Here is a 10833-nt window from a genome sequence, read left to right as displayed (position 1 = left end):
CTGATATAGGGTCAGGAGGGGTAGCAGGAGAGATTTCTGGACAGGCTTTCGCACAGTGAATTGTGGAAGCTCCCCCAAATCACCCAGCCAAAGCCCAGATCATAAAGATCTAACATCCTCTTACTGATATGCTCTTCATGATGTGAGTCTTCCCTCCTTGCAACAAGTAATAAACCAAACTTGCTTCACTACAGAGTGTTTCTGGTGGTCGTTACTGGAGGACAATCACAACTGTAACAGTAAAAAAGGATGGTTAAATTTCTTGGGGGAAGTTAAGGGAGTCTCATTCTGAGGGCTCCCATTTTCTATGTTAAGCAATAGGTGAAATTATCTTCTTTATTTATTTTTTGAGTACAAGTTTTATCCTGAGGGATTTTAAGTGAGGAACTGACATGATCTGAGTTTGCATTTTAGAAAAATCCCCAGCAGCTGTGTGGGAGAAGGGCTGGTGACAAAGGGGAAGCCTCCTTTTCTTTCCCACACCCACAGCCCCTGCACCTGCTGTCCTCGCTCATCTGATCTATTGCAACACATCCTTATTCTACCTTTGGCCAGGGTGATTTTTCAGAATCACAGATCTTTTCCTGTAACTTCCTTAAAACCTTTTGATTCCCAATCAATTACCAGTGAAAAATCTGCACTTCATTGCCTGACATACATACTGTACCTTTCATCATCTGTTCCCTCTAGCCTGATATCTGGCTTTGCATTAGTCAATTCTTGCACTGCTAAAAAGAAATACCTGAAACTGGGTAATTTATAAAGAAGAAATGTGTGTGTGGTTTGTTTTTGTTTTGTTTTGTTTTGTTGTTTTTGAGACAGAGTTTCACTCTTGTTGCCCAGGCTGGAGTTCAATGGTGCAATCTCAGCTCACTGCAACCTCCGCTTCCTGGGTTCAAGCGATTATCCTGCCTCAGCCTCCCAAGTAGCTGGGATTACAGGTGCCCTCCACCACACTCGGCTAATTTTTTGTATTTTTAGTAGAGACAGGGTTTCACCATGTTGGCCAGGCTGGTCTCGAACTCCTGATCTTAGGTGATCCACCCCCCCCCCCCACCCCCACCCTTGGCCTCCCAAAGTGCTGGAATTACAGGCATGAGCCACCAAGCCCAGCCAAGAAGAAATTTTTAAATGGCTCACAGTTCTGTTAGCTGTATAGGAATTATAGCAGCTTCTGCTTCTGGTGAGGCCTTGGGAGGCTTCTAATCATGATGGATGGCAAAGGGTGAGCAAGGCATCTCACATGGCAGGAGCAGGAGCCACAGAGAGCAAGGGATACGGTGCTGCACACTTTTAAACAACCAGAACTCCTGAGAACTCACTATCAGAACAGCACCAAGAGGATGGTCCTAAACCACTCATGAGAAATCCACCTCCATGTCCAACCACTTTCTACCAGGCCCCACCTCCAACAGTGGGGACTACAGGCTGGGCGTGGTGGCTCACGCCTGTAATCCCAGCACTTTAGGAGGCCGAGGCAAGCGGATCACCTGAGATCAGGAATTTGAGACCAGCCTGGCTAACATGGTGAAACCCTGTCTCTACAAAAAATACAAAAAATAGCCAGGCATGGTGGCAAGCGCCTGTAATCCCAGCTACTCGGGAGACTGAGACAGGAGAATCGCTTGAACCCGGGAGGCGGAGGTTGTGGTGAGTCGAGATCGGGCCACTGCACTCCAGCCTGGGTGACAGAGTGAGAAACTCCGTCTCAAAAAAGAAAGAAAGAAAAAAAAAAAAAACAGTGGGGACTACATTTCAACATGAGACTTGGTGAGGACCCAGATCCAAACTGTATCAGGCTGCCAGCTGGCATCTCCACTTGGAGGTCTCAGTACTATCTCAGATTCACTATTTCCAAAGCTGTGTTCAAGATCACCTCCCCAGTCTCCTCCCTGCTGTCTTCACCTCCCAACTTGGCAAATCGTGCCATGGCTCATTCAGTACAAAAGTAAAAAAAGGTAGGCGTCATCTTGGAACTACCCTTTTTCTTTCCCCTTATGCAATCAGTCCCCCAAACATGTTGATTTTATCCACTAAGTATTTCTGGAATCTACTTTTCTTCACCTCTCCTTTTGGCATCTGTGAAGTGAGCTCCCCCAATCACTCTGACTTTACCCAAATCCATATCCCACACAGAAGCCAGAGGTTTGTAAAAGGCCTGTTTGCTTATGTCACTCCCTAGCTCAACTGCTTTCTGTTGCTGTTGGGAAAAGAGCAGAGTGTCGCCAGGTGTGGTGACTCACACCTGTAATCCCAGCACTTTAGGAGGCTGAGGCAGGAGGATCACTTGAGGCCAGGAGTTCAAGACCAACCTAGACAATATAGTGAGACCTTGTCGCTACCAAAAAAAAAAAAAGGCAGAAGGATTGCTTGAGCCCAGGAGGTCGAGGCTGCAGTGAGCTGTGATCGTACCACTGCACTCCAGCCTGGGTGACACAGTGAGACCCTGCCTCAAAAAAAAAAAAAAAGAAAAGAAAAGAAAAACAAAAAGACCATAGTTCCTTACATAGTCTACAGGGCCCCACCTGCTCTGTCTACTTCCCCAGCCTCACTTCATACCACTCTGTTGCAGAATGTTAAGAGCCAAGTCTTCTGAGCCTGGTAAGCTTACTGCTGTCAACACCTCTGAGACCTCCCTCATCTGAGAATTACCAGTTCCCCTTCCTTCCACAGTAAGAAATATCAACAAAACTGTAGAAAACCCTGTCCTCTAAAATTACAACACTCAAGCTGCGCAGCTGGGAAGCAATCTTCAATCTCCATCCTTAGGGAAGGTTCAGAAGCACAGACGAGGTGTGAAAACTCAGATATGCTCAGCCTGAAATATACAAAAGCCTCTGGGAAGTCTCCTCATAGAAGAACCCAATTAAATTCACATGATTAGAGGCTGAGACAGGATAATCACTTGAACCCTGGAGGCAGTGGTTGCAGTGAGCTGAAATCACGCCACCGCACTCCAGCGTGGACAAGAGTGAAACTCCATCTCAAAAATAACAATAATAATCCACATGATTAGTCCACAAACCTAGATGAGCCATAGGCAAAACAGAGCCCTTTCTCCCTCTACCAAAACAAAGGAAGAGTCTAACGTAAATTCTAAGAGATTCTCCTCCAAATACCAGTATTATGAAGCAGCGTCTCCATACTGATTCCAATCAGTATAGGAGTACACGTGTGGAAAATAATGCTTTATTTGTATTTTTAACTGAAAAAAGTAATTCCTGATATGGACAGTTCAGAGTAAAAAGATATAAGTGGGCTTTGAACACATGAAAATAATGCTCAACCACCTATAAATAGGAAGAGTAAAAAATAAAATTACAATTAAATACCATCTTTCATATAAAAGATTAACAAGTTTTTCTTTTTTTTTTTTTTAAGACCGAGTTTCACTCTTGTTGCCCAGGCTGGAGTGCAATGGTGTGATCTTGGCTCACTCCAACCTCTGCCTTGCGGGTTCAAGCGATTCTCCTGCCTCAGCCCCCTGAATAGCTGGGACTGCAGGCATGTGCCACCACGCCCGGATAATTCTGTATTTTTAGTAGAGACGGGGTTTCTCCATGTTGGTCAGGCTGGTCTTGAACTCCCAACCTCAGGTGATCCACCTGCCTCAGCCTCTCAAAGTGCTGGGATTACAGGCTGAGCCACCGCGGCCGGCGATTCACAGGTTTTATAACACACTGTGTTGGTGAGAAAATAAGCACTTTTGCGCACAGCTGGAAAGGGAGCACGCCACGACTCCCTTCAAGAATGAACACCTGGGCCAGGCGCGGTGGCTCACGCCTGTAATCCCAGCACTTTGGGAGGCCGAGGCAGGTGGATCACTTGAGGCCAGTAGTTCGAAATCAGCCTGGCCAAAATGGTGAAACCCTATCTCTACTAATATACAAAAAAAATTAGCCACTTTGGGAGGCCGAGGCAAGCGGATCATGAGGTCAGGAGATCTAGACCATCCCGGCTAACATGGTGAAACCCCATCTCTACGAAAAATACAAAAAATTAGCTAGGCGTGGTGGTGGGTGCCTGCAGTCCCAGCTACTCGGGAGGCTGAGGCAGGAGAATGGCCTGAACCCGGGAGGCGGAGCTTGCAGTAAGCAGAGATCGTGCCACTGCACTCCAGCCTGGGCGACAGAGTAAGACTCCGTCTCAAAAAAAAAAATGAGCTGGGTGTGGTGGTGCATGCCTGTAATTCCAGCTGCTTGGGAGGAGGCTGAAGCAGGAGAATCGCTTGAACCCGGGAGGCGGAGGTTGCAGTGAGCGGAGATTGCCCTACTGTGAGAGGCGACAGCGTGCTGGCAGTCCTCACAGCCCTCGCTCGCTCTCAGCGCCTCCTCTGCCTGGGCTCCCACTTTAGCGGCACTTGAGGAGCCCTTCAGCCCACCACTGCACTGTGGGAGCCTCTTTCTGGGCTGGCCAAGGCCGGAGCCGGCTCCCTCAGCTTGCAGGGAGGTGGCGAGGGAGAGGCGCGAGCTGGAACCGGGACTGCGCGCTGCGCTTGCGGGCCAGCTGGAGTTCCGGATGGGCGTGGGCTTGGCTGGCCCCGCACTCGGAGCAGCCGGCCGGCCCTGCCGGCCCCGGGCAAAGAGGGGCTTAGCACCAGGGCCAGCGGCTGCGGAGGGTGTACTGGGTCCCCCAGCAGTACCAGCCTACCACCGCTGCACTCGATTTCTCGCCGGGCCTTAGCTGCCTTCCCGCCGGGCAGGGCTCTGCCCGCCATGCCTGAGCCTCCCACTCCCTCCGTGGGCTCCTGTGCGGCCCGAGCCTCCCCGACCAGCGCCGCCCCCTGCTCCACGGCGCCCAGTCCCGTCGACCACCCAAGGGCTGAGAAGTGCGGGCGCAGGGCGCGGGACTGGCAGGTAGCTCCACCTGCAGCCCCGATGCGGGATCCACTGGGTGAAGCCAGCTGTGCTCTTGAGTCTGGTGGGGACGTGGAGAACCTTTACGTCTAGCTCAGGGAATGTAAATACACCAATCCGCACTCTGTATCTAGCTCAAGGTTTGTAAACACACCAATCAGCACCCTGTGTCTAGCTCAGGGTTTGTGAATGCACCAAACGACACTCTGTATCTAGCTAATCTGGTGGGGCCTTGGAGAACCTTTATGTCTACCTCAGGGATTGTAAACGCACCAATCAGCGCCCTGTCAAAACAGACCCTAGGCTCTACCAATCAGCAGGATGTGGGTGGGGCCAGATAAGAGAATAAAAGCAGGCTGCCCAAGCCAGTAGTAGCAACCTGTTGGGGTCCTCTTCCACACTATGGAAGCTTTGTTCTTTTGCTCTTTGCAATTAAACCCTGCTACTACTCACTATTTGGGTCCATACTGCCTTTATGAGCTGTAACACTCACCGCGAAGGTCTGCAGCTTCGCTCCTGAGCCAACAAGACCACGAACCCCACCAGAAGGAAGAAACTCCTAACACATCGGAACATCAGAAGGAACAAACTCCAGACACGCCGCCATTAAGAACTGTTAACACTCACCGCGAGGGTCTGCGGCTTCATTCTTGAAGTCAGTGAGACCAAGAACCCACCAATTCCGGACACAACTGCACTCCTGCCTGGGTAACAAAGTGAAAAAAAAAACATGAATGAACTTCTGAAACCTCAGGTCTCTTGGCTGATAAGGAGCTGTTGGGGAGGGAGATGGTCACTTGCCTCTGTTGATTTCAGGGACTTTCCTCTCTTTAGACAGTCTCACAAAGTGCTGGATGTAAGGGTCGTGCCAGCAGCCAATGCTTACTGCAAGCCTGGAAGGGAGGAAAAAGGAAGGTGAGTAGAGAATTGAGTAGGTTCAGGCCAAGGTCCACTGCCAGGTTCCCAGGAACCAGGTTAAGGAACTCAACAAAAACCAACCATCCACCTCAAAAGGCCAAGTGCACATTTAGTGCCCCGCTACACATACGAAGACGCAGCCATCCATTCATCTTCATGTTCATGTTGTACCGCCCATTACATTGCCCACAGTGGGCTTCTCACTCCCTTTCCTCATATTGCTAATTCACTTCCCAGGACCCTACATAGCAAATAACCTCACTTCATGCTTCATACAAAAGATGTGCAGCCATTTATTCACTGCAAACTCATGGCCAGAGCTTGTCAGTTAATTCCACTAAATGAAAAGACCTGTGCCCAGAGGAAGGGAGACTCAGAAACACTTGACAAACAGCATGAATTAATCCAAGTGTTTCTCCTGACTCTGTATTAGGTGCCGTCCTCTTACTCCCCTTACAGAGGTCGGAGTGGGGAAACCAGGAGCAAATGAACAATACATGTACAACTTGGGAAATGCCACCAGAGCCTTAATTCTCTCTATTCTGGTCTACAGTACAAGGAGTTAAGGCTTCGTGTTTCAAGCCTGGGAGTTGAAACTCTGATTAGCACAGGAAGCTCTCTTGCAACCGTGAGTAGAACCAGCTTTAGGACGACTGAGGAGTCATGAAAAGAACCTGGATCCCGAAGGCCATGCTCAGCTGCTCTGGGCCTGTGGACTGTTCTAGCTCTGAACGTATATTTTGTGAGATAATAAGTGTCTTTACCCTTTAAGCCAATTTGAGTCAGGCTTCTGTTAACAGCATAAAGCATCCTAATGATACCCTGAGTAATACCCCCATTTCCTTGTTGCCTGCTAAGGTAAAATGTAGGGAATGTGTGTGTTATGTCTCTGAGCTCCTAGAAGCAGATAATATACCTTTTCTTTATATCTACTGCCAAGGCTTACTTCTGCCTTGACGACAATGGGTGTTGAATTCTGTACAAACACATCTCCCAATCTCTCTCATCCATAGACACGACACCCAAAAAGAAGCACATGTTCAGGTGTTCCATGCAATTCACCACAGAAATGTGAAATATACACTAATATGCACAATTTGCTATACAAGCCCAGACTGTCCAAGGAAAACAGCATACTCACACAGTTTTATAACCATACACTTACTCAGTTATCTAATATAGTGCTTTTCAAACAGTAAGTTGTGACCAATTAATATCATAAGATCAATTAGTTTGCAAACCTGCATTTTTTTTTTTTTTAATAAATGTGAGGCCGGGATGGTGGCTCATGCCTGGAATCTCAGCACTTTGGGAGGCCGGGGCAAGCGGATCACTTGAAGCCAGCAGTACAAGACCAGCCTGGCCAATACGGTGGAACTACTAAAAATACAAAAATTAGCCAGGCATGGTGGTCCGCGTCTGTAATCCCAGCTACTCGGGAGGCTGAGGCACAAGAATTGCTTGAACCCGGGAGGCGGAGGTTGCAGTGAGCCAAAATGGCACCACTGCACTCCAGCCTGGACCATGGAATGAGACTCCAGCTCAAATAAAAAAAAAAAAGAAAAAAGAAATGGAATAGAATAAAATAAAAAATAAGATGCATTACACATAGTGTTAAGACATTTGTGAACCTTTTGTTTCTAATTCTAATTTTTAATTTTTTTGTAGACATGAAGTCTTGCTATAGCTGGTCTCGAATTGCTGACCTCAAGTGATTCTCCCATCTTGGCCTCCCAAGGTGCTGGGATTACAGGTGTGAGCCATTGCACTTAGACAACTTTTGTTTCAAGTGTGTGTTGAGGGTACAAGTGCAATGATAAAGGTTATTTTTTTTTCACTGTGGGTGGCAGTTTCATAAACAGATTTCTTTTTTTTTTTTGTTTTGAGGCAGAGTTTCGCTCTTGTTGCCCAGGCTGGAGTGCAATGGCACAATCTCGGCTCACTGCAACCTCCACCTCCCGATTTCAAGCGATTCTCCTGCCTCAGCCTCCCAAGTAGCCGAGATTACAGGTATGTGCCACCAGGTCTGGCTAATTTTGTATTTTTAGTAGAGACGTGGGTTTCATCAGGTTGGCCAGGCTGGTCTCGAACTCCTGACCTCAGGTGATCCACCCGCCTCAGCCTCCCGAAGTGCTGGGATTACAGGGTTGAGCCACCAGCCTGCCTTAAACAGATTTCAAATGAATCCTCTAGTGCCATCTAGTGTTAAGTTTTATCTGCAGTTGAAACCCACAAATGAGAACACACCCCACGGTTCTAAGGATTGGAAGAAGCCTAATCTAGCCAACCCCCGCATCCAGTGCAAGAACCATTGCAACAATATCACTACGTGACCACTCCCCTGAGGGAAGGCACTCATCCCACTGCTAAGCAACTCTGTTGAAAAGCTGATCAAAACGCTTCCTTCTGGAAGCCCTAACTTGGTAGACTTACAAAACTACTCTCTTGGATAATAAAGAGCAGGTTCTATCCTCTCACCTCTGGATTCTTTACACTATTCAATACGACTAGTGTAGTCAAGGAACATGTGGGTGTCTGCCAAGTGCTAGGCACTGAGGATACAGTGGTAAACAAGGAGAGAAAGGAGAGGCAGATAATTACAAGATAATGAGGAATGAAGACAGTGACTCGTAGAGAGGATGAAGGTGTCGGGGGAGGCCTCTCTCAGAAGGGGTTGGCCGTGGCGAGCCCTGGAGAATGAGAGTCAAGTGTCCAAAAGGCATTCTAGACAGGAGGAAGGGCAGGCAGAAAGACTTGGGGAACACACCTGAGCCTCCAGTACAGAGAGGAGGCAGGGAGGCCGGAGGACAGTAAGAAACTGGAGAGGAGGCCAGAGGGAGAAGCAGGTTCAGGATGCAGGGCCTGGCGGGCATCTGGGACTGACCTCAGGAGCACCCTGTCCATGGTCACAGTGGTGCGCAGTGGTAGACAGTGGTGAGATGCACGGGTCCATAATGCAAACACACCCAGCCAGCAACTCCCACTGGCTTCCACCTCCTAGTGCCCCAACACTTTCCTCCTCCCACTCCGCAAACCCAGGTGACTGCAACAGGTTTCCATGCGCCCTAGGAAGAAGGATCTCACTGTCCAGCCTATCAGAGTGGCCAGGATGAAAAGATTTGCCACCCAGTGTTGGGCAGTGAGGAGGAGAGTGCTGTCAGGTGCTGCTGATGGGAGTTCTGAAGGGAGACAAGCATCAAGTTTCAGGATTTATAGGACATCAGCTGGAGAGTAACTGGGCAAATTACAGTGTATCCATTCACTGAAATACCCATCATTTAAAAAGTAAACTAGAAAATCAGACATGGCAAAACATTCCAGATATACTGTTAAGAGAAAGAGGTAAGGCCAAAAATATATGTACCACATGTGCCCATAAATACATACGTATGTATCTATATTACACAGAGAATTACTAGTGGATTGATACCTAAATACTGAAAATGATTATCTCTCTGATTTCTGTGTTTAATTTATCTTCTCTAAATTTTCTACACTAACCATATGATGTATTTCATCAAATAAGAAGGCATCAATCGTAAGATGTACCCCCAAGAAAGAAAAAACACTGCCAAATAATTGTAACTGTGAGTTTATTGGAAAAGTTCTTTTGGACTTAGTAAAACAGACTGGTATCACTTCTCTCTCTTGCACACATAAGAAAAGGAAAAGATCAATGGGAAAGGCTGGTTGTCTTCAGTTTCAGGATGTCTGAGTTTCCATACAATATGGACCATTGTGCTTTCAAGGGCTTTGGTAATGTGGCATTTCTTAAGAGATCTTTAGGCCAGGCACAGTGGCTCATGCCTGTAATCCCAACACTTTGGGAGGCCGAGGTGGGCGGATCACGAGGTCAAGAGATCAAGACCATCCTGGCCAACATGGTGAAACTTTGTCTCTACTAAATATACAAAAATTAGCCAGGCGTGGTAGCGCATGCCTGTAGTCCCAGCTACTCAGGAGGCTGAGGCAGGAGAATCGCTTGAACCCGGGAGGCAGAGGTTGCAGTGAGCCGAGATCGCACCACTACACTCCAGCCTGGGTGACAGAGCGAGACTCTGTCTCAAAAAAAATTTTTTTTTAAAAAGAGAGAGATCTTTACCGTCCTCTCTGAGATTGTCTTCTGAGCCCTGGCCCTCACTCTGTAAGTTTTAATGCTGGCTCTTTCTTCATCTCATCAGAGGTAATGAATAGACAGTTTTTGAACAACAATCAGGATTTGTGTTCCTTCTTCAAATGGTCCTCAAGTGGTATGAGGACTAAAGCATCCAGGGGCTGCAGTCACAGCTGCCCAGCCATGCCACCAGGAATAACAACTACGTAAGCATGCACAGGTAATGACAACTGATAGCGACTGCAGGACACACAGAATCAATCACATCTGATTTCAAAGAAGTTAAATGGGCCAGGCATGGTGGCACGTGCCTGTAGTCTCAGCTACTCTATAGGCTGAGGCAGGAAGATTGCTTGAGCCCAGGAATGTAAGTCCAGCCTGGGCAACAAAGTGAAACCCCCATTTCAAAAAAATAAAAAATAAAAGTAAAGTTTAAGGCCAGGAATGGTGGTCCTTGCCTGTAATCCTAGCACTTTGGGAGGCTGAGACAGGTGGATCACCTGAGATCAGGAGTTCGAGACCAGCCTGGCCAACATGGCAAAAACCCATCTCTACTAAAAATACAAAAATTAGATGGGCGTGGTGGTGCACACCTGTAATCCCAGCTACTCGGGAGGCTGAGGAAGGAGAATTGCTTGAACTTGGGAGGTGGAGGTTGCAGAGAGCCGAGATCATGCCACTGCACTCCAGCCTGCGCAATGGGAGTGAGACTCCATCTAAAAAATAATAAATAAGTGAATGAATAAATAAATAAATAAAGTTTATAAGGAGATAAATGGTTCATTAGCCTTAAACAAATGGAAGAAGATGTGTGTCACAGAATGAATCAAATATTTACCTTTACAACAAGAAATACAGTAAGTATGAATATCACAAGCAAACATGAAAAGCAAGTATTAAACTACGAAACATAGGCTAGGCATGGTGGCTCATGCCTGTAACCCC

The 10833-nt window shown here is 47.5% G+C and overlaps 1 protein-coding gene across 10 annotated transcripts in view; it reads right to left on the bottom strand.

The window, feature by feature from the left end:
- LOC129015241 (leucine carboxyl methyltransferase 1-like) overlaps window positions 1–10833 on the bottom strand; it is a 49622-nt gene that overhangs the window by 17414 nt on the left and 21375 nt on the right. For all 10 annotated transcript variants that reach the window (XR_010124357.1, XR_010124361.1, XR_010124364.1 and 7 more), the window contains 2 exons: window positions 5654–5749; window positions 5484–5556 (listed from right to left, as the gene is read on the bottom strand). Coding sequence is in view for 2 of the 10 variants with exons in the window: in XM_063654697.1 (XP_063510767.1) it covers window positions 5484–5556; window positions 5654–5749 (169 nt within the window). In the remaining 8 variants the exon portion in view is untranslated. The remainder of the gene's footprint in view (window positions 1–5483; window positions 5557–5653; window positions 5750–10833) is intronic.

The sequence above is a fragment of the Pongo pygmaeus genome, chromosome 18 (genome assembly GCF_028885625.2).
Source record: "Pongo pygmaeus isolate AG05252 chromosome 18, NHGRI_mPonPyg2-v2.0_pri, whole genome shotgun sequence".
Taxonomy (NCBI): Eukaryota; Metazoa; Chordata; class Mammalia; order Primates; family Hominidae; genus Pongo; species Pongo pygmaeus.
This window is presented reverse-complemented; position numbering and strand designations above follow the sequence as displayed.